Source organism: Monodon monoceros, unplaced genomic scaffold (assembly GCF_005190385.1).
Source record: "Monodon monoceros isolate NGI ecotype Baffin Bay Population unplaced genomic scaffold, NGI_Narwhal_1 Super_Scaffold_3, whole genome shotgun sequence".
In the NCBI taxonomy this organism is placed as follows: Eukaryota; Metazoa; Chordata; class Mammalia; order Artiodactyla; family Monodontidae; genus Monodon; species Monodon monoceros.
The window spans coordinates 44793-69003 of record NW_021703780.1 but is presented as its reverse complement, the minus strand read 5'-3'; the positions used below and the strand labels follow the sequence as shown (position 1 = coordinate 69003).

Below are 24211 nucleotides of genomic sequence, written 5' to 3'. Positions count from 1 at the left end.
GTTTTTTTCCTCTTGTCCAAATGTGTTGGTTAACACCCCAATGTGAAACAGTAGTATTGACAATGGGCAAGCTTATTTTGATCTTGACTTTTATAGGCATGCCTTCAATGTTTTCCTGTTAAGAAAAATATTAGAAGTTTATACCAATTGAACAACAAATCCCCATTTCCTTCTCCACCTGTCCCCCAGTGACCACCATCCAGTTCTCTGCTTCTATGAGTTTGACTGTTCTAGGGACCTCATATAAGTGGAATCATGCAGTATTTGTCCATTTTTGTCTGGCTTATCTCACTTAACATAATGTCCTCCAGGTTTATCCATATGTCACAAATGGCAGGATTGCCTTTTTTAAGGCTTAATAATATTCCACTGTATGGACATACCACATTTTCTTGATGCATTCATCCAACACTTAGATTGTTTCCATGTCTTGGCTTTGTAAACAATGTTCTGATGGATGAACATGGGAGGACAGATATCTCTTTGAGATCCTGATTTCAATTTTTTTGAGCATATACCCACCAGTGGAATTGCTGGCCTGTATTGGTATAAAGTTTCAGTTATACAAGATAAATTATTTCTAGAGATCTGCTGTACAGCATAAAGCCAATAGCCAACAATACTATATTATGCACTTAAAAGTTGTTAGAGGGGTAGATGTCATGTATGTGTTCTTACTGCACACACATTGACACACACACAAAGGAACACAGGAAAACTTTGGGAGGTGATGGATATGTCTACTACCTTGACTGTGGTGATGATTTCACAGGTGTCTACATATGTCAAACTCATCAAATTGTACACATTAGTTATGTACAGTTCTTCGTGTGCCAATTATACTTCAATAAAGCTGCTCTTTAAAAAAAGAAAGAGGGCTTCCCTGATGGCGCAGTGGTTAAGAATCCGCCTGCCAATGCAGGGGACGTGGGTTCGAGCCGTGGTCTGGGAAGATCCCACATGCCGCGGAGCAATGAAGCCCGTGCACCACAACTACTGATCCTGTGCTCTAGAGCCCACGAGCCACAGCTACTGAGCCCGTGAGCCACAACTACTGAAGCCCGCGCACCTAGAGCCCATGCTCCACAACAAGAGAAGCCACCACAATGAGAAGCCCAAGCACCGCAACAAAGAGTAGCCCCCGCTCTCCACAACTAAAGAGAAAGCCCATGTGCAGCAATGAAGACCCAACACAGCCGAAGAATAATTTTTTTAAAAAATCTTAAAACAATTTTCTTTTTAAATACTTTAGAAAAAAAGAAAGAAAAATATTGACTTTGGGGCTAGGAGAATATATTTTCTTTATGTTAGTGAAATATTCTACAATTCCTGTATTACTGAGTTTTTTTTTAATCAGAAGTCATTGTTGAATTTTATTAAGAAGTTTTTCAGCATTTCTAGTGATGGTCATATGACTTTTTCATTAAATCTAGCAAAGCAATGAATTCTATTAATAGATTATCTAATATTAGACCACCTTTACATTTCTGGAATAAGCCCCAGTTGGACAAGGTGTATTTTTCATTGTGTTGTTGGATTATTCATACTAATATTTTATATTGGATATTTGCATCAACATTCATAAGTGAGATTGGTCTTTGGCTTTAAATTTGGCTTTATTTATTTCTGTACAATCTTTAGCAGATTTTGGCATAAATGTTATACTTGGGTCATATAAAAATTTGGAAGTTTGCCATATTCTAGAATATTTTAAGTAGAGTTGGAATTAACAGCCCTTTAAGATTTTGGCAGAATTCCCCTCTAAACTGTATCTGTTGCTTTTTTGTGTGTGTTTAGATCTTTGTCAACTCTATTTCTTTTATGGAAATTGGTCTGTTTAGTCTATCTCTCCCTGAGTCAGTTTTATAAATTATACTTTTCCTGGAAAAGTGTCTGTTTCATCCAGGCCATCAAATTCATCACATATAATTTTATGAAATGCTTTTATGATTTTTTAAATTGTTTTTACTCTTCTCAGAGGTATTGCTTCCTTGTCATTGTGAATTTGTGCTCTGTTCCTTTTTCCCCTGTTGGTTAGGTTAGTTGGTGTTTTCTGTTTTATTGATTTTTGTTTTGGCAGTGAACCCGTTTTTTGATTATTAATAAGTCCTACTTTTTAATTTTTCTAACTTTAATTTCTCCTTTTATATTTGTTATTTCTTCATTCAGTTTTGGCGTGTTTTAGAGATGAGGAAACTTGGACTGACCACACACTCTTTGTAGATGTTGTACTAGTCAGGGTTTTAATTTGCAAGCAACAGAAGCTGATCCTGACTGATTTAAGCAGAAAAAGAGCTGATCAGAATGATATTGGGTCTCTGACAGAAATGGTGAGAGGGCTGGAGAACCAGCTTTGAGGTTAAACAGCCAGGAAAAAACACCCCAAACCACAACTCAGAACTAGTTCTGGTGAGAAACCTGCTATCACTACTGCGGGTGCCTGACAGGCTGAATGATGCCACTTAGCTCGAGTTCACTGCCACCAACCCATCCTACAGAAAACAGTAGGGAAAAGAAAGGGGAAAGACAACGCCTTAGCTGATCAGCGTTGTTGGCCTGGTGAGGTGATCGAAACCTTCCTTCCCGAGGAGTCTGACTCCTTGGTGCTCCTCCCAGTGGGGCTCAGATTCAGCCAAACGCCATCAAATGTCCCCGTTCCAACCCTCCAGGTCCAGTCTTTTCGAAGCGTGCCCTTTGTTTCACTTATAAGACCCGGTGGAATAATTCAGCAACTTGCAGTGTTAAGCCCAGGGTCGTTGTGGGTGACCTCAGCCTGCGCACGTAAGCTAGAAGAGAGTCTTAGCACTATCATAGAAAGCCTAGTTTTCCAACCGTGCTTCGAGCCAAGAATTTAAGTCTTGGAGCTTGTCATCCTTTTGCTTTACGATCTGGCAGGAGAGACCATCAGAGTCTGTATTCCAGCTGTGAGGGAAAACAAAGGGTATTAATGGGAGGGCAGCAAAAAGGAAGAATATGAGAATGATTTTAGAGAAATAACCACTGGGGCTTCTCGACTGCTTGATTAAAACGTCTGAGAGAGACACGGGCCGTTGAGCAGGGTGGTCTGTAAGCCCGATCGCAGTGCAGTTCTGTAAACTTCAGTGATTAGAAAGGGTGTCAGTGGTCATCTCGTTACATACTGGCCACGTTTTTGAGCGATCACTTGTTATCCGGACAGTTCCAGCAACAGGAAACCGGTTACATAAACACAATTCCCAAAGAATCGTGTGACAGCTCCGACTGGGAGAATCCAGCCCGGTGTTGTTACCTCTTGAGATTACACGGAACACACCTCGCTCTGTTCACCTGGGAGCCCCGCTGGCGTCCGGTGTGAGGGTGGCCGGTCGATGCCGCCATTCCTTCCAGGTTCTCAGGCCATCCATCCACCTCCTCTGAGCTGCTACCAGGACTGAGTGCGCTCCTGGGATCAGAGCGCCAGGCCGAGCGGAGCCAGCTGCCCCCTCCCCGCCTGGAGGCTGGAGGTCCCCCTGGCTCGGTGCTGGCGGCCACCCCACCGCTGACTCACACCCGCCTGGCTTCCTGTCGAGAGAGCTGCGTTTTCCTCTGTGCTCTTGCTGAGATCTCTTTCCTCCAGTCTCTGCTTGTGCTGTCGATGTTTTGCCTTGTTGAGGCCCGGGGACTGGACCTTGCATTTCTTACTGGTAAATTTCACCTTTTTGTTTGCAATTTGTCCTTCAGCCAATCTGTCATGATCTTTGGGTAGCTGAAAGCAAAGGAGAGGGAAGCATTTTATTGATTTGCAGTGTAAGGTCACCAGGAATCAAGTGACACCCACCTCCAGATTTGGGCCCGACAGAGAAGGAAATAAGTTCCCACCTTTCCTCAGGTCCTTCTCAGGATGTAAGTTCCCACCTGTTCAGAACCTAGAGCCAGAGTGGAGAAAGAAAGCCATTGTGGCATCCTGTTCTTTTTTCATTGGAAGCTGGTAGCTGCTACCACCCCCCTATCTATGGACCCACCTGCCTCTAGATTGTAACAGTCAACACTCATATGTTTTCATTTTCTGAGAGAAAATAAGCATTTCATAGAAGAAGAAACAAATGGCCCCAAGTCATATAACCAAAAATTGCTAATTAACAATGTGATACCTTTGCCCATCAGATTGGCACAAAATTTTCAAACCTTTGCACAAGGATGTATGTTCATGGATGTTAACATCACTATGTATAATGGCTAAAAATCAGAAAGGAAGAAAGTAAATCTCCATCCAAAGGTACTTTGTTGTGATTCTTTGAGTTCCATTTCCCTCATCTCATTTACAAGTCTGAGTGAAATGAAGGGTAAAGTTTATCATTCTCCAAAATAAAAGCACACTCTCAGCAACAAGAGAGAGCGGAGGCCTCAGGGCAATGTAGTCTCCCTAAATCTGCTCCTTCCAGGGGCTTCCAAATCTCAGAGTGTGGAAGTGCCATCCTCCAGGTGGTCAGGTCATTTACGTTTATCGGAGTGTTTTCACAGAAGCTCTTTATGTATTTTGTTTATCCAGTTGTAGCTGCCTACAAATTCATCATCTCAACTTTGTTCAGGGGGTCTCTTGCCACGCAGATATTTTTTATCTTTTGTAAGCAAATCTGGAAATTGGTTCCTTTATAGTTTTTGTGAGTTGTTTGGCTTCTCACAATTATATGCATGGAATAATTCAACATAAAAGATTAAAAGAAAATGTAGGAAAATACTTTTTTATTATCTTCTGTCAGGCTGGATGAGCCCAGAGGCCCTGTGTAGCCAAGCCCCAAGGCATGCTGGGCAGCCCTGGCCGGCGGGCCTTCACACCTGTTGTATCCTGCCAGGGACCAAAGTCGCGTTCCTTCTGCAATGGAGCACCCTGTTTTCTTGTCTGTCTCCCTCCAGGTAGAGCCTCACGATGCATCCCGCCGTGCTTACTTTGCCTTCTTTCCACATGAGAACTGAGCCTGCTTTATACCAGCATGCCAGCTAGGTCCCCTCGTGGGCTGCTTTGCTGTCCCCTCCCAGGCCTCCTTTTCCGTGGTTGTTTCGGTTTATCACCACCAGTTCCTATTTCACAAGAAGCAAGTCTGTTACACTGTGGCTTTTAGTGCTGACGAGAAATCTGTGGTTTGGGGTCTTGAGCCCTGAGCATGGTGTAACTAGAAATTAAACTGAAGTTTAAACTGTAATTTAACTCCACCGAAATTTTCACACCAAAGGAGAACTCTCACATGGCCTTGCTGGAAAGAAGTACACACTTCACAGTCTTACACCCTAAAATGTTATTTTGGTCAATATTATAAGGTAAATATGAAAGAAGTGAAATTACCTCCGAGACAGATGCTTGACTCAGAATGTTTTAATATTTGAGATCTTTTGAACTTTAAAGAACAGATCACTCTCACACTCTTTAAACTATTTAGGCACAGAAAAAGATGCAAGCTTCTTCAGGAATCCTGATAGCAAATTCATAAAACTACAGATCAATCTCACTCATAGAGACATGACAAACGAATTCCAGATGCGTTGTTTAAATGGAAGACAATGAAATATAATTTCTACAAGAAGATGTTGTAGGATCTCAATCTGATCTGGGGGTGGGGAAAACCTTTCTAAACATGATAGAAAAACTATAAAGGGAAAGATAGATTTTTGCTATATGAGAGTAAAACACTTCCATTCATTCATTTATTCATTCCTTCAGTCCTTCAGCAGATATTTACTGAGCATCTCCCACATGCTGAGCACAATTTTAGGCACTGGCCCTTCAAAAACAACATAAACCTATAAGGCAAATGAGTTTATATCCTTAACTTCTAGGAAATAATCCTTGTAAATCATTAGGGAAAGGATCTACATTGCAATGGAAAAATGGGCATAGAAGAAGGTCTACAAAGGGATGTGACACATAAGAAATAATATACAACCTCCTGAGACACCAGACAAATTCACATTTAAACAACAAGGTGCTCTTTTTGCTTTCGCCTATGTGACTGCTGGATCTTTCGAAGAGGTTTCTGAGAAAGAAAGTAACTTATTTCTGAATACATGTTTATGTAATTCCCCTCTGTGAAACTCATTGAAAAGAGTCCAAAATAGAGCAGGAAAATCTAACCAAGTCATGGAGAGCCCTGAGATCGGTTAGACATCTCATCTCCTCCTGGAAGGGTACAGCTTTGACGAAATAGGAGAAAGATTTGTGAGGGATGCCAGTGAAAAATCCTTAACTGAGGAACGAGAGGACAATGGTGTGGGCTTCTCCTCCACCCAGACCCTCAGGCTTTAGGAGCTGAGAGGGACCGTGAGGCGGACAGGACGAAAGCCAGACGCAGCAGGCAGCGCTCATCACTTCGCCCAGCAAACACTTCTGCATCCTGATTGGCACGTGCGTTCCCGGCATGCAGAAATGCACTGGGGTCAGCAGGGAGGAGGCCCAGGGAATTGGCCTTGAACTGTAAACAATAAAGGGGTCTTCCTTCTAACAGATGTCTGTCCTTTGAGCCCAGCAAGTCGTGAAACCAAGCTGAAAGCTAGGCTGTTCTTTTCCTCTCTAGGTACCTGGGGACGAGTCTGCCGCCGGCAGGTGCCCTCTGGGAGCTCAGCTTCTCCCAGGCCGAAACTCGAGCTTAAGTCAACACTGGCATCCTGTGGGCTCCCGGGCGGAACCGCTTCTCTTGAGTCACAGTTTTGTGCTGGCCAGAGGCTGGGAGGTGGTTTTGGCAACTTCCTGCAGCCAGAACAGTGTTTCGTGCTGATGAGCTGCCCCGTAACCATCACTCTGGGGCCGTTAGCTGCCTGCCAGCTGGGACCCATCTCCTGCCCGCTGTCTCCTCTTTCCATCCCTCCTGCCCTCCGGCAGCTGAGTCACGGGTAGCACGAGTGTTAACAGCACCGACGGCTCCACTTCTGAGGAATGAATGTGTGGCTGTCATGTCATGTTTTTGGAAAGCCTTCCCAGAGACTGGTGTTAGGTCAATGCCCACCTCTATTTTTTCAGTCCTGTTATCATTTCCTTATTTAAATGTGAATATTTAATTCAGGCAGAATTTATTTGGATTACAGGTGGAATGAGCTAGACATTCATTAATTTGTTCAACAAGATTGACTGAGCTTGCTCTTGGCACCAGGCACCGGGGGGAACATTTTAGAGAGATTTTTCTCAGCATTAAACCTCAGCTACCTTACATCTAATAACACAAGAGACCAGGTTTTCTGAATGCCTTCCAAATTCACGTATTTCAGGAGAAAGAAGGGGTGGGCCTCCTGCTGGAGTGTGAGCTCATTTGTATAAAATAGGGCCAGATTTTCTCCTTTCCAAGACCTTTTGTCCTAGACTTGGTAACCAAGTCTACACTCTCATTCTATCCCAGTTGGTTCACATCACGCCTTTCCTCCTGTGTAGAGAATGCTGTAAGGACCTGTGTGCAGGTTAAATAATTTCATTTAATCCATCCAAAGCACTTCGACCAGTTCCTGGGACGTGCGTGTTACCTATTATTATTACTATTGTGCATTTCAAGGGATCAGTGTCACCTTATGGTTCATGGACTCCTTTGGAGATGGTCCCAGGAGCCCTCACCCCTGTGTGCTCAGCTTGAGCAGTGGCAAAGGAACGTCCCAAGGGGACACCCTTGGGTGTGAGGGTCATATTATTTCATTTGTAAGTGTCCAGTTCAGAAATGATGAGAAACCACCCAGGACATTGAGTGGCACTTAGGTCTCAGTACACGAGGAAGGTCAAGTCCACGTCACGTAGAGTGGCACACTTATCTCTGCCGAACAGTCCTCCTCAGGGTTCCTCCTTCCACATCGCAGAGATCCAGGACTTGTCTGCCTCTCTTGACAAGGCCTGGAAGCGGAACCCGTGGGCCAGGCCGTCTTCAGGACAATCACAGGAAGCTATTCCACGCCTGCGACAAGTCCCGGCTCTATGTGGTGGCAGGCAGAAGGTTACAGGCCATCAGGCTGAAGGGTCACCAGCAATCCCGGCTCCTGGAAATTCCCGACCCACCGCCCTCGGGTCCCCTGGCTTTTGTGGTCCCCCTTGGCAAGGAAGTGGAAGGCGGAGAGAAGGGGCCCCCTTGAGTAAAGCACAGCAGAAAATAGAACATTAACCAGGACTTCGTTTCACTTTGTTTCTTTGTTTTTTCAATGATGTTCGCCTTTTGCAACACATAACCACACCCCAAACTTCCTGAGTGTTTTCAAGGTGACACCACTGGGAAGAAAATGGGAGCTGAGCTTAAAGGAGCGGGTCTTGGGGAGTTACTATAAACCTCCAAGTTGTTACCAAATGCTTTCTTTCATCTCGTGTTCTGGGACCACATCCAAGATTCCTGGGGGCCTTACAAATGGCAGTCCGTGATGGAGTTGTTGGGTTTTCTAAACACTCACTAACATTTACCAAGTATCCGTTAATAGCAGCACAAGGAGAAGAAAAACACAGTGGGGGGGAATGTGTTCCAGTCAGAAGGTTTTCTGAACACGCACTGACATTTACCAAGTATGTTAATAGCAGCACAAGGAGAAGAAAAACACAGTGGGGGGGAATGTGTTCCAGTCAGAAGATGGGGGATGAAGAAAGATGTAAAAGGAAATGAAAAGTCAGTCAATGAGACAAGAGCCAGGCTTCAGTCCTCTTGCCTCTTTCCCTCCGTGTCTTCTGGACTCCAGCGAAGAATGTTTGTGTGTGAGGGGACAGAAAGATTCCACTTTGGAGCTAGATTGGGGAAACAGCTTTGACAGTTCCATGAGACAGGACAGTCTGCGGAAAGCTAACACTCCATCTCTCTGAGGACCAGCTTCTTTTTCTGGAAAATTAGCTGCCTTGACCACTTCACAAGATTATAAATACAAGTTGTTCCATTTGGGGGACATGACACAATAATAGTACCTGCCCGGTCATAAAGCAGCCTCTGATTCAGCTTCGACCCCTCCCCTCCCTCAGGCCCACTGTGTCTTCCACCATTTGGCCACCACCCCCTCTTTAGCTTCATCCTCTGTCACTCTAACCTTCCCGGCATCCACAAATTCGTCCACGTGGTATATTCTGTCATAGCACATGATCCTCGAGACCGTCATGTACATCCTGCGAGCAGGGCCTGGTAATGCTCATCTCTGCATCCCCTGTGTGCAACCCATTCCATGAACATCTTTGTGCCAGAGTGCTGAGTCCATTTCCACTGGATGTAATGATTGATGCATTTAGATTGAAATCGAGCATCTTACTTGTACTTTTGATGTGCTCCCCACTTCCTGTAGGTTTCATTTTCTGTACTTTCTTGAGTTCTTTTGGATTGAGCATCTTTTTGTAAACTTATTTAGAAACTTAACTAGATCCCCAGGAGTTTGTAAACAAACAGGAGCTGCTGTAGGTTTCGCCTGTTGTATGTGCGTGTGTCTGTGTGTCTCAGTGCAGTTTCATTGCACGTGTAGATTCCTGTGGCCACCACTGCAGTCAATATACAGATCTGTTCCAACATGAGGATTCCTCCTGTTAAGCTTTTCCAGCCAGCCCTCCCCCCAGTCCTGCCCTCACAGAGCACACAGGCTAGATGGGCACAGGCTAGAGTCCCAGGGCGAGCTGGAGACCAGCTCATGTTCACTGGCCAGGTCTTGGTTTCTAAAGTTCCTCCTGCAGCCTGACAGAAAAGGCCCCTGCAAGAACAGCTCAGAAGTCAGGACAGCACGGAGCACATCCACAGGTCCAAAGGGGAAGAGGCCTGCACAGTTCCTTGGGCAGCTTGAGTCGAAAACTGCCCCGGCTCAGGTGACAGTAATATTGAAGGATCAAAACCCACAGTTCCAAGTGCAGCTCGATGGAGGTTTCATTCCCTCAGCCCGAGTTGGAAAGCTGGGCGATGCCGGCAGCTTGCGGATGGGTCCTGTGCACATGCGGAGGAAATGATTTCATAGCTTTGGGATTTCACCGCTGCAGAGGGGTCAGGGGGCCAATTCCGCTGAAACAAAGGGACAGTAATCACTCTGGCCAGAAGAGCAGTTTAAATCAGAGGTGTCTCTTTCCAGCCTCAGAGATTTGCAGGACGTTTCTCAGTTCACTTCAGTGTCTTTCGACAATGGATACAATCCAGACAGGGCACTTCACTTTTATTGGAGTGAATTCTGGAGCCCAAGAAGTGAAACTTGCTTAACCCAGCCAGGTTTATTTTATTGTGCAAATAGAACTGAGTGTAGGAATAAAGTGCTCAAACTTTGAACCTTTGTCCATGGTAATCTGCAGCCTCAATAGCCTGTGTTATGAACTGACAAAGGCTCATCTTAGAAATGTGTAGCTAGGGCTTCCCTGGTGGCGCACTGGTTAAGAATCCGCCTGCCAATGCAGGGGACACGGGTTCAATCCCTGGTCCAGGAAGATCCCACATACCACGGAGCAACTAAGCCGGTGCGCCACAACTACGGAGCCTGCGCTCTAGAGCCCGCGAGCCACAACTACTCAGCCCATGTGCCACAACTACTGAAGCCCGCGAGCCTAGAGCCCGTGCTCTGCAACAAGAGAAGCCACCGCACTGAGAAGCCCGCGCACCGCAACAAAGAGTAGGCCCCGCTCGACGCAACTAGAGAAAGCCAGTGCGCAGCAACGAAGACGCAACGCAGCCAAAAATAAATAAAATTAATTAATTAAGAAAAAGAAATGTGTAGCTGACACCCCAGTGTACTCAATGTGTGGATGGAGCATTTACTGTGTTTGAGTTAAAATGCTCGGACCAAGCCTTGCCTGACTGCCTTATGTCCAGCTTCAAGAACTTGTCTGTCTGGTTCCCCATCACATCCCCAGTTCCTAGCACGTAAATATGTGATGAGTAAATCCTGGTGATGAGGTTTGTTATGAACCCACAAAGCTAGTCATATTTCTCAAGAGTTGTGTTTTAAACCTAGGTCCAGGGCACTGTGAAATCATGTGGAATTAGTTCACTCAACAAGTATGAGCATAGTCTCGAAGCTGGACCTTAGGCATGAGTCTGAAGTTTCTGGGAAAGATCTAGGTTGGAAACATAATTTTGTAAATCATCAGAAAATAGATGGTTGTTAAGAGAAATGATACTGGGTGAGGCCATGAGGGAGAGTGTGTGAAGTTCAATAAGGGAAAGCCATCCAGAACAGTGTGTGTGTGTGTGTGTGTGTGTGTGTGTGTGTATGCATGCGCGTGCACACGTTTCTTTTTTTTAATTAATTAATTTTATTTTGGCTGCACTGGGTCTTAGTTGCGGCATGCATGTGGGATCTAGTTCCCTGACCAGGGATCGAACCTGGGCCCCCTCCGTTGGGAGTGTGAAGTCTTAACCACTGGACCACCAGCGAAGTCCCTGCACACATGTTTGTGATGAGAGAAGGTCCATGAATTTCATCATGTTTTCTAAGGGGTTCACAACCCATAAAAGGATAGGAATTCAGTGTTGAAATGGTCCATCGTGAACTCCCTTTGCATCCTTGGCCAGTCAGGTACCTTTAGAAAGGGCACTGCTTCTATGCATCACAATCTGTAGAGATGCTTGTTAAAAATGCACATTCATGGGCCCCAAGCCAGGCCTGGTGAGTAAGCCTTTCTGGACGTGAGGCCCAGGAATGTGCATTTTTAGCAGCTCCCTGGGGAGTCTGTTCATTTCTCCCCCGGGAGCTGCTAAAAATGCACTTCCGGTTCACTGAGCACTTCTTCGATGCTTAAGGTGTTGTTCTACACATCCAGTGAATTTTTCATTTCAGATATTGTACATTTACCTCCACAAGTTCCATTTTGTTCTTGTCTATATCTTCTATCTCTGTCCTCGTTATCACATTTTCCTTTAAATGTCATACATTATAAGAGCTGTTTTAAAAATACTGTGTGCTTATTCCATCACCTCTGTCATTTTTTTTTTTTTTTTTTTTTTTTTTGCGGTACGCGGGCCTCTCACTGCTGTGGCCTCTCCCGTTGCGGAGCACAGGCTACGGACACGCAGGCTCAGCGGCCATGGCTCACTGGCCCAGCCGCTCCGCAGCATGTGGGATCTTCCCAGACCGGGGCACGAACCCATGTCCCCTGCATCGGCAGCCAGACTCTCAACCACTGTGCCACTAGGGAAACCCATCTCTGTCATTTTTAGGTCTCTGTCTATTGTATGATTTTTCTCCTGATTATGAACCACATTTTTGTGCTTCTTTGCATTTCTAGTAATTTGGGGAAAATGCTCTACATCATAAATATTATATTGTTGAGTGTCTGGGTTTCATTGTCTTCCTTTAAAAAGTGTTGAGCTGTCTTTGTCAGGTAATTCACTAACTTGAAAGCTTCTGAGGTGTGGCCTTTCTAGAGTCTCTACTGAATGTTTCAGGTTTCTCCACTTGAGCTGGTCTGAATATCTCCCAGCCCTGTGTGAGCTCGGGTAGTTATTCACTTTGTGGGTGTCCAGGAGTTGTTTTTGGATTCACCTCATGGGGTTTCACCCAACACATGTGGGTGTTAGTATTCAGCCGAAGTCCCGTGATGGAATTCCCAGGTAGATTTCTGCAGCTCTTTCTTTACCCTCTTTTCAGCACCCTCCTCTTTGGTGCCTTTCCCTACAAATTCCAGCTGCCTCAGCCATCCAGAATGCTGATCTGTCTTGGCAACTCTGCCAGTCATATTACATTAGGGCCCCCACCCTAGTGACCTTATTTTAACTTGATACCTCTGTAAAGATCCTGTCTCCAAATAAGGTTACCTTCTGAGGTATTGAGGGTTAGGACTTCAACATAGGAAGTTTGGGGGTGGGGGGGGAAACACTTCAGTCCATAACAGGGAAACTCAGATTCAAGTCTCAGTCCCTCTTCCCTGGATGGGAAGCCCGCCATTGCATAGCAGCCACCTCAGCCTTGCAAGAAACCAACCAGGAGGTGTTTGTAAACACAGAATCAGCAACGGGCCTGGGATTTCAACACACCTTCCTAGAGGAGTTCAGTTATACCTTCTTCATATTTGAGAAATGAGCACAAACACCTTTCCACAAGGTTACAGGATGTTGCAGGGTTTTGTTGCTGGAGTTGATACTGGTGGGCTGGCTGAAAAGGCTGATGGGAAACATCTTTCTATGGTCAGAGCTAGAAGAGCCCTCAGGGCCCATCGGTGTGCAGTGGGAGAAGCGATTTGCCCAGGGCAAACTGACAGTGTTTTGCTGTGGAATCCCGCAATCCTGCCCTTGTGAAATGTGAACATCTCCCCAGTTGGAAGAACCAGCAGCCCCTGGGTCCCGCCGTGCTCAGTGCCTGGCCCATAGTGAATGCAGCATGAACATGCCCTATCCAGAGAAATCTCTTCTTTGCGTTTTTAAATGTTTTTATCACTCAAAAGAGCATCCCCTAGACACTATAATACAGTGGAATGTCACTCAGCCATAAAAAAGAGTGAAATAATGCCACCTGCAGCAACAGGGATGGACCTAGAGATGATCATACTCGGTGAAGTCAGTCAGACAGAGAAAGACAAACACCGTATGATATCACTTATATGTGGAATCTAAAAAAGCGATACAGATGAGCTTATTTACAAAACAGATACAGACTCACAGACATAGAAGAGAAACTTATAGTTACCAAAGGGGGTGGGGGAGGGATAAATTAGGAGTTTGAGATTAGCAGATACACACTATTATATATAAAATAACCAACAAGGACCTACCGTATAGCACAGGGAACTATATTCAATATCTATCTCATAATAACCTATGATGGAAAAGAATCTGAAAAAGAATATATGTATAACTGAATTGCTGTGCTGTACACCTGAAACTAACACAACCCTGGAAATCAACTATACTTCAATAAAAAATAATCCCACAGAAAATTTCTCATACATCTTTTAAGACTCATTTACTCCATAGATCACCTCTGTCCTTTCTTTTTCTTGTCATTTATCTGTTGAAGAACCTGGGCCTTTGATCACAGAATTTCCCACTGTCTGGCTTTGCGGGTGGAACTTTCACGTCTGCTGGTTCCTCTTCATAAGTTAGCAACTGTTGAGGCTGAACACCTCTACCTATGATTTCACTGTGGACAGCAGAATGGCGAGATTCTAATTGTATCATTGGTTTTCCTTTGTTAAGCAGAATACATTTATGAAAAGATAATGAAGTGGTTCTATCACAGCCTCTGAGGATGACAAATTCTTTTTTCTCTTTTAATATCATGATGAACTCCCAGATTTAAACATATCTGATGGATTTCAAGCCACCGTAATGATTATATTTATTAAAGCTCGAATTGTTCCATCTTCGACCAGTGGGAGTATCTTCAGGTTGGCTCCTGAGTCCTTTTGATAACTTCCTTGTGGAACAGTGTCACCACGAAGAGCTTCACTTTGGTGCTGGCTGCTTGCTTTCAAGGGTCTTTGTCACATGTCTCTCACTTCCAGAAGCCCAGAAGCCTGGTTTCACCTACTTAACAAAGAGCTCCAAGAACACGTTATTTCTGCTTTTCTTTTCTTTTTTTTTTAACATCTTTATTGGGGTATAATTGCTTTACAACGGTGTGTTAGTTTCTGCTTTATAACAAAGTGAATCAGTTATACATATACATATGTTCCCATATCTCTTCTCTCTTGCGTCTCCCTCCCTCCCACCCTCCCTATCCCACCCCTCCAGGCGGTCACAAAGCACCGAGCTATCTCCCTGTGCTATGCGGCTGCTTCCCACTAGCTATCTATTTTACATTTGGTAGTGTATATATGTCCATGCCTCTCTCTCGCTTTGTCACAGCTCACCCTTCCCCCTCCCCATATCCTCAAGTCCATTCTCTAGTAGGTCTGTGTCTTTATTCCTGTCTTACCTCTAGGTTCTTCATGACATTTTTTTCTTAAATTCCATATATATGTGTTAGCATACGGTATTTGTTTTTCTCTTTCTGACTTACTTCACTCTGTATGACAGACTCTAGGTACATCCGCCTCACTACAAATAACTCAATTTCATTTCTTTTTATGGCTGAGTAATATTCCATTGTATATATGTGCCACATCTTCTTTATCCATTCATCAGATGATGGACACTTAGGTTGTTTCCATCTCTGGGCTGTTGTAAATAGAGCTGCAATGAACATTTTGGTACATGACTCTTTTTGAATTATGGTCTTCTCAGGGTATATGCCCAGTAGTGGGATTGCTGGGTCGTATGGTAGTTCTGTTTGTAGTTTTTTAAGGAACCTCCAAAACCTGAGGGAGGGCATGCTGGCGAGTTTCGCATGCAGACTGTGCTAGATGCTGCTGCTTCCTTGGCCCTTCTTCAGTGTCAGCTTGGCTACCACGTCATCCCAGAGGATGTCTCTTGTGTATGCCCGTAGCATTTTGGCTCTCCCTTATTGTAGCACTGATCTCGCTGACTGCAGTTGTCTGTTTATCCATGTGCCCACTTCCCCTGCTGCCCACGAGACTGAGTGGCAGGGCCCGTGGCTTGTTGACCAGTGGCTAGCATATTAGGGTGCCAACAGATAATTGCTGAATGAATGTCTGTGTCATTCTTCTCCTACCAGGGCGCTCCTTACCCGGGGTTGAAATCTATCCATTTCATATTTCCATGCCTCTCGGCATCCCAGCTACATGGTGAGCTCTTTCAGGGACCAGTTCTAACCCCCTTCCCCATCTCCACCATCTGGCAGGATGCATTGTGGACCCCTCCCCCCCGCCCACCAACACTGTTATTAAAGGATAAGAAATGTGTTTCTATAAAACTAAGAGCAGTTAACTTGAAACTTGTTTCAGCATCCAATTTGACTTCCTCTTTTAGAATCATTTTTGGGAAGTACAACAAAGTTCCTCTTCACATTTCCCTACCAAAGTGGCCTTTGGAAAGTTTGGGGTACCCCGGGCACCCCAGGGCGTTCTCTCATCCTGACGGTGATGCGGGAGCTCCTTCCACCCCATCCAGTACCATGTTTTTGTGACAGGAATTTATTGAATGATTAATGCTTCTCTCCCTCGTCCATCACTCCCAGGAGCCTACAAACATGCTGTTATTTCTCTTTTCTTAAAAACAAGGACTTAATTACACTGCTTTGTCCCTCTTCCAAGTGGCCAGATCTCTCCTTAGAGCTTTCAACATTATTGAAGGCACGGTTTCCTCCTCTCTGTCCCAACCCCATGTGGGGTGACCGCCACCCTTCTGATGCTGCCTCTTGCCATGGCCTCAAAGCAGCTTTCAATTCTGAGCCATGATTGCAGGTCGGGTGTGAGAGCCCCCCTCCCTCTTCATGGCCTCATCACATGCTCTGCTGCCTCAGATCTCCCAGCCCCTGGGCAGGAAGGGAGCTGAGAACACTGCACATGGTGCCCTTTCCCTTTTCTCCCGGCCTCTGGATGAAAGCTGGTGGGCATATAAACATGTCAGGCACACCTGAAGCTGCAGTGGCGCGCAGAGCATCATTCTCTTCTCTTTTTTGGTCATGGTAAGCTTTGCCAGACCATCTGACCTCAAGGTCTGGCTCTCCCATATCCTGCAGCACTAAAGGCAGCTCTCTCCTATTGTTACGGTGCTTCTCCGCAGGGAACAGAGGATCCTTTAGGCCAGACAGTGCCTGCCCCACGCCCAGGCCCCCAGCCCTTATGACGGGCTGACCTAGGGGGGTGGATGCAGAAGTGTCTTCCATCTTTACAAAAAAATCCCTGGACCCCAGAGCTCTCCCCCTTTACAGTCAGACATCTCTAAAGAATTGCCCACAGTCCCCTCTATTTTTTTTACTTCATAATTAGTGAACCTTCCACCCTCACTTGAGTTCAAATCTATTCGTACAGCTTCTTAGCTGTGTGACCTTGGGCTCATGAATTTCTCTGAACCTCAATGTTTTCATACATAAAATGGACATAAAAATAGTTACCTGTCCCATGGGATAGTTTTGGAGATGAAATAGGTTGTGGTAAAGCCCTTAGAAAACAGTCTGTCACATAGGAAACAGAACCAGCACGTTACTTAATTCTCTGAGAATTGTACTTGTATTTTAATCTTCATTTTGGGGATTTTACAGAAAGACAATCACATCAACTTCAGCTAATGGTAACCCTCTTTCCTCTCCAATGTACACTATTCTTCTTTTCTTGTTGAGCAATTCTCTACAAGTCAAATGACCACGTTAGATGGCACTGATTGGAGTGTATGATACTGGCTTTTGGCTTGAGGTAGACAGTGATAAGAAAGCTTCCTTCTTGTTCTGCATTATTGTTTTTTTTTTTAAATTTCTACTGCATGCCTTTGCTGCGTCACTTATGATGACTGCATAGCTCTCATCGACCTGGGGGTGTGAGTCCCATCACTACGCTCCCCAGTGATGACCGATCATTAAAATCACTGGTGAAAGGCGACTTGAAGAGGCTGCGTGGGTCCTTTCAGACAACGCCGCCGGCTGGGCCTCGCACCTCACTGTTACGGTGGGCAGTGTCCTCGTCGTCTGCTGTCCTCGTCCGGCCAGCGGAGTCTGAGAAGCCGTGTCCTCTTGCCTCCCCGCAGGCCTGGCGCAGGCGCTGGTTCGTGCTGCGGCGGGGCCGCCTGAGCGGCGACCGCGACGTCCTGGAGTACTACCGCAGCCAGCGCGCCCGCAAGCCCATCCGCACCATCGACCTCAGCGAGTGCGCCGTCTGGAAGCACGCGGGCCCGGGCTTCGTTCGTAAGGAATTCCAGAACCATTTCGTGTTCATTGTCAAGACTGCATCTCGCACGTTCTATCTGGTGGCCAAGACGGAGGAAGAAATGCAGGTGTGGGTGCACAGCATCAGTCAGGTCTGCAACCTCGGCCACCTGGATGACAGCGCAGGTAAGAGTGGACAGGGGGCTCCTGAGGCTAAGGGCGGGCGGGGGCCGCTGCGCTTGTGCCAAGGAGCTCCGGAAAGGACCCGGCGGCCGAGCCACGAGCCACGTGCGCTGCCCCCGGAGCGTGACGGGCCACTTCGGTGGCTTCAAAGCCTCACCTTGGCTTTGCTCTTGTGAGCTACAGGGAGCGCATGCAGTGAAAGCAAAACGTGGGTGGGGACGTCCTGTACAGCTCTGATTTTCCCCATGCTGCTGCTGCTGCCGGTTTTTCTAGAAATATCAAATATCGCTGTCTTTAAAAAATTATAGGAACTCCAGCTTTTCTGTTGCCTACCGGGTTGTTCAGTACTAGAAGGTAGAAAGACAGAACTAAGCTACTTGTCGTGGGCAGGTAACGTTTCCTCTTATCTCCAAGTGGCTCAAGGTCTCTGCAACGGAAATGAGCTCTAAGTTTGCTGTGAGCCACTTCTGGGCAGTGGAAGCAAATGACCCATGAGGCTCTTTTTCTCTCACTCTTGCTCTCTCTCTTTTACACACACACGCGCGCACACACACACACACACTGCCCTTTCTATATAATGTACTGGGTATAAAGCACTTGGGGTTACAGTGAACTCTCCTTCATGGATTTTGTTCTTGAGGCCCTGGCACCATGCCCTGATCTTCAAACTATGAGACTTCGAGTCTGCTTTCTTTTAGTCTCTTAGTCTAGCCGGCAGAACCTTACCACTAAATCCCATGGTCTACAGTTGCTTCAGCATTTCCGTCCTTACTGGTGCTTATCATCTTCCACTGAAATACCCACATTCTAACGCTAGGTGGCGCAGAAGAGTCAGAGTTGCATCTCTCTTTAGACAGACGTGAGGGTGTGTGTGCTTCCTGCCAGCAAAGTCCTTTTCTTTTCATGACCCAGGGAAGCTTACTAAGTGAAGCTACTCAGTCACACCGCTGCTCACTCTTCACCCCAGTCCATACATTCTGCCCACACCAGATACATATTTTTGTGTCATGTTATGTGTCTCCTCTGTTTGTTTCCTCATCTGGGAGTTATGCTAAAATATAGATACATAACATGTGTCCCAATATCCTAAGGGGAACAGAAACAAGTAAGGCACCAGGCAGAAAACAGAAAGCTCTGGCCTGAAGTTGGAGGAAGCCGGAACCCCCCATGACCTCTTTTGTTCCTTGTAGCCCCCCTCAGTTTTGACGAGGATGTAGGGGCTAACTGGTCATCTGAGAACCAAGCCTGTATTAGCTCATCTCATCCCCAGACCGATTCTGTGGCATATGTAGCATGAACATAAGCACTTTACAGATAAGGAAGCTTGGAGCAAGCGGGTAACTTGCCCAAGGTCAGGACAGCTATATACTAGAGCCTGGACTTGAACCCAGGCAGTTCTGGACAACTCTGACTCAGGAATCCTGCATTCCTGCCAACTTGGTTCAAAAGGGAAATAGAAGCAGGCCTTTCATTGGGAGTTTATGAATTGGGCTTTCCAGCCATCACAACTCTTTATTTCTTTCATTCCTTTTCTTAGACATCACTAACAGTCAATCATTAACGCTGTGAGGGCAGAGTTAGAACGGTTCCAGGCACACAGTAGGTGGAAGAGTAGGTATCTATATAGACATAAATAGACATATATCTACATATGCATGTCTGCATATGTGCACAAATGCTTATGTAAGTCTATGTACATATATTTGTTATGCATAAATGTGTGTGTATATATATATAAAATGTAAGTATATTTGTTGAGTGAATAAACAGTGATGCAGAGCTGTGGCCGAGGGCCATGAAGAGGCTGTGTGAAGACTATCTAACTGCAGATTTTTAGGCCAAGAGCCCTTGGGTTTTTTGCTCTTAATTGATTCAGCACTTCACTCTTGGAACATTGGCCTTCTTCCCCAGACATTGTTTATAGCTTGGGGAAACGGTCTCCATCAGTACAAACACCAGCTGTGATTTGCATCTTCTCTTTGGCCTCTTAGATGCCATTTGAGGAACTGTGTTCTAGCCATTCTTGAACATTCAGCTGGGAAATGATTTCTCCTGCAGATTGTGTGGAGAGTGGCTCTCACACGCCTTCCTGCGTGCAGCCCTCCGCCGCCAGCTCCCTTTGCACCACCCCTGCTGTCAGCTCCCTGCCAAGAGATGACCCAAGCACTAGTACTGTAGCCACTGAGGAAACCGGAAGTGAGTCAGAGTTTCTCTTCCTTCCTGATTATCTGATTCTATCCAACTGCGAGACGGGAAGACTGCACCACGCCAGGTACGCCTCCAGCCGTTTAGCTGTAGCATCTTCTAGTGGGTGTATGTGCACTCCCCTCTCTTCCTGCTGCCGTCAGGGCAGGGACAGATCCCTATCAACCACTACCGAGGCCGAAGCTTGTGGCACACCAAGCAGAATGACTCATGCATTTCAGCACTGTGGCTTTCCTTTCCAACCTTGCATTTTCAGACGTACCTTACACTTAGAGGATGAAAAAAATCAACGAGCCATTTTTTTCCCCTGCATCAAGGGGTTGGTGTCACCGAGTGTTGTAGAGGCGACATCAGAGGCATGGGTGGGTGGGTGCCAAGGGTGTAGCAGTATCAACTACCGCTGCCGGGGACTTGCTGCCTCTCAGTCAAATGTATGTGCTTTTCTTCCCTCAGTCTCCCCACCAGATGTGACAGCTGGTCAAACTCGGAGCGCTCACTGGAACAGGTGTCCTTCGACGACGTTTTTGTGGACGGCCTGCAGCCACTGCCCTCCGGGAACCTGGCCTGCCCCTCACGCCCTGGGAACAGTTCTCAAGAGGCCCCTTCCACGAGGCCCCCGGCTGCCCTGATCTGCACGAGACATGTCAATGGCCCGTCCAGGGACCACTTTTCTTTACCAGTGCTGGAAACTTCCTTAAACTCCACCGTCCAGGTAGATCAAAACCAAGCTTCCTTGCCCTATGGGGTAAAAGAACTAGATGTTATGTCCAACACGCCACCTCCCCGCCCCCCTAAGCCAAGCCATCTCTCTGAACGGCGCCACGAGGAGCAGCTCCTGTGCGGTGGGCCCAGTAGCATCAAGAAGCCAGAAGGCACTGTGGTACCGAGAAGAATCTCTCTCTCTGGTTTAGATAACATGAGAACCTGGAAAGGTAAGTGTCAGATGCTAAGCTTCGGTACTGAGAGAAGCCTGGCTTCTCTTTCCTCCTTGTGTCCACATGAGGACGTTGTCCAGCATCCTTTGCTCAGGCCAGTCCAGTGTCCCGGCAGGGTCAGGCTCTGGGTGGAAGTGCACACCCCGAGCAGCAGCCCTCACTCCCAGGCTCCCCACCCGCCCCGCCGGGAGAGGTATACGTGGGTCCCTGTAGATGCTGAAAGAAGTCAGATCCCTGGTCCCCTAGTCATGCCCTTGCCCACACGAGACCACGCTCCTGGTGTTTGTTTGGAGCCACTCCGGGATCCACTTGGTACAGAAGGCGGTGTCTTTTGCCAAAGCTGGGCCCAGTTCCATCCATTTCCTTTCACATGCAGACTGAGCACTGGGTGGGAAACCATACCTCTTGTCTCTATTTTTCAACAATCCAATCTGCTTCATCCATCATCCCACCTGACATGTTCTTTCCAAATTCTACCTGGCTGAAGTGATGTGGCTTTTTGCCAAGCTATCACCATCAAGGTAATGCTAACCTAGCCCTATCAGCTTGGTCCCTGTTTGGCCTTTTTCTGGAACTCTGTTGCTTCTCACAGGGTTGCCTTGCATGCACACTCTCTCTCTCTCCCTCTCTCCCCTCTCCTCTTCTCTATCTCCATCCAAACATTGGATTCTTTCACACGAAGGCAAACAAAGGCTAAAACTCATTGAAATGGAGGTTTTGACCATGAAACAAAGACCAAAACAACAGTGCTGGATGGAAGCCAAATGGCTCTGATAAGGCAGAGGGGACGCATCCCATGGATTGTTGTGCCTTCCACATGGAGCTCCCCCAGGAACCGATGTCTGTACGTGGCGGCAGAGTGGGGTCAGGTTCGTTATCATCCTTGTGGGGCTCCAGTGACCTGGCAGCCTTGATTGTCCCCGAGGCTCTCCAGCCCCCCTCTGCCATCAGTGAAGTGCCCGTGGCGGGGTGTCTGCATCTCAGCTCTGCTGTCTCCCATCAGGGCCCCTGCTCCAGCCTGCACCACTGCCACTCTCTTTTTTTTGGGGGGAGGGGCTACTAAATTATTTTATTGGAAGGAATAGTAGAAATGAAAGAACTTAAGTGGGTGTTTTGGTACAACTTATAGAAAAGGTAAAGGTAACCAGGACATTCATGCCCCGCCTTGGCGACCAGGGAAGTCACCCGCCGAGGCTGGCTCATTGTCACCGTGTTCCAAGGTGTGCTTGTCAAAGAGACACAAGCTGGTGTCATGGTCACCCAATTCGTTGATGGATCTCACCTCTTATTCAGGTGATGAGTCTCAGTGAAATGACGCAAGCGGGGGGTCGTGTTGTCAGTCGTCACTTTTTTCCAAGTGCAACACATTCTGTTGCATTCAGCTGCTTGCTCTCCAAGTCATCATGGTTTAATTTCTCGATTTCATGACGATTTTGGGATTCAGCCACCTTGTTGGTTCTGCCCAAACAGTGTCGAACAGGAAGAATTTCTGGAAACGATTAAACAATACAGAAATACATACTATCTCTTCTTTTTAAAGCATAAATGAAATCTGAATATATTTACTGTAATACAACTCGTTATCCTGAGATCACACCACCACCATTCTTGCCTCCCTCTAATCTGTTTTCCACACGCAGTCAAGTGGTCTCTTAAAAAATGTAAATCAGATAGTCAGTTCCTTGCTAAAAACCAATCTAGGGCTTCCCTGGTGGCGCAGTGGTTGAGAGTCCGCCTGCTGGTGCAGGGGGTGCGGGTTCATGCCCCGGTCCGGGAGGATCCCACGTGCCGCGGAGCGGCTGGGCCCGTGGGCCATGGCTGCTGGGCCTGCGCGTCTGGAGCCTGTGCTCCGCAACGGGAGAGGCCACAACGGTGAGAGGCCCATGTACCGCAAAAAAAAAACAAAAACAACAACAAAAAAACCAATCTAACGACTTCTCTTTGCACTTGGGATAAAATCTAAATTTCTTAGCATAGCATGCAAGGCCCACTGGGATCTATCATGCCTACATCCCTTATCCTTCTTTTATTTTTCTTCCGGTTTTATTGAGATGTAATTGATGTACAGCACTGTATGAGTTTAAGGAATACAGAATGATCTGACTTATATACATCGTGAAATGATGACCACAGTAAGTTTTGTGAGCATCTATCATCTCATGTAGATACAACATTAAACAAATAGAAAAAAAATTTCCTTCTGATGAGAGCTCTTAGGAGTTACTCTTTTTGTGGTACGTGGGCCCCTCACTGTTGTGGCCTCTCCCATTGCGGAGCACAGGCTCCGGACGCACAGGCTCAGTAGTTGTGGCTCACGGGCCCAGCCGCTCCACAGCACGTGGGATCTTCCCGGACCGGGGCACGAACCCATGTCCCCTGCATCGGCAGGCGGACTCTCAACCACTGCGCCACCAGAGAAGCCCAGGAGTTACTTTTGTTAACAGCTTTCATGTATGACATGCAGCACTGTTATTTATATTTATCTTGTCCTGCATTCCATCCCTAGTATTTATTTATCTTAGAACTGGAGGTTTGTACTTTTTGACCACCTTCAGACCTTCATCCAATTCCCCCTCCCCCAATACCATACTCTCAACTAGGAGTGAAAGCGCAGAGTCCTAAACACTGAACCACCAGGGAATTCCCCTTCTTATTTTATTTCTGTCTGTAATTTATATGGTTTTTAGTGAAGTCTTGCATATCTCATTAATGTATTCCCATGCATTTGTTATTTTTACGTGATTGCGAATGGTATTTTACTTTAAATAATTTCTTTGCTGTTGCATGCAAATAAATTAGCTTTATATTTTGATTTTGTATCTACCTTTTCTAAACTATACATTTATTTGCATTTTCTTTGTATACAAACATATCACATGCAAATACTAATAACTTTGTTTTTTCTTTTATAACATATCTTTCATTTTCTTTTTCTTATGTCAGTGCTTGGGCTAGGAAGGCCAGGACATCTTTGAATAGTAGTATTAATTACAGGGATCCTTGCCTTATTCCCAATCTCACATGGAAAGCTTCCAGTGTCTCACCATTCTAATGTGGTTTGCAGCAGACTTTTGTAGACAGCATTCATTAGATTAAGGACATTCTCTGATATTCCTACTTTGCCAAATGTTATTTTTAAAAATCATGAAAGGGTATTGAATTTATTGAAACATTTTATGATCATGTGATTTTTTTTCCTTTATCCTGTTAACGTGAAGAACTTCACTGGCCAATTATTTTTTGCAGTATAGTTGGTTAACAATATTATATTAGTTTCAGGTGTATAGCATAGTGATTCAGTATTTTTACAGATTATACTCCATTAGAAGTTATTACAG

General features: G+C 46.0%; 1 protein-coding gene across 6 annotated transcripts in view; it reads left to right on the top strand.

Annotated features, from left to right (window-relative positions):
* GAB3 (GRB2 associated binding protein 3) overlaps window positions 1-24211 on the top strand; it is a 66060-nt gene that overhangs the window by 11758 nt on the left and 30091 nt on the right. For all 6 annotated transcript variants that reach the window (XR_003796784.1, XR_003796783.1, XR_003796782.1 and 3 more), the window contains exons 2-4: window positions 17433-17736; window positions 19792-20005; window positions 20392-20870. Coding sequence is in view for 1 of the 6 variants with exons in the window: in XM_029243727.1 (XP_029099560.1) it covers window positions 17433-17736; window positions 19792-20005; window positions 20392-20870 (997 nt within the window). In the remaining 5 variants the exon portion in view is untranslated. The remainder of the gene's footprint in view (window positions 1-17432; window positions 17737-19791; window positions 20006-20391; window positions 20871-24211) is intronic.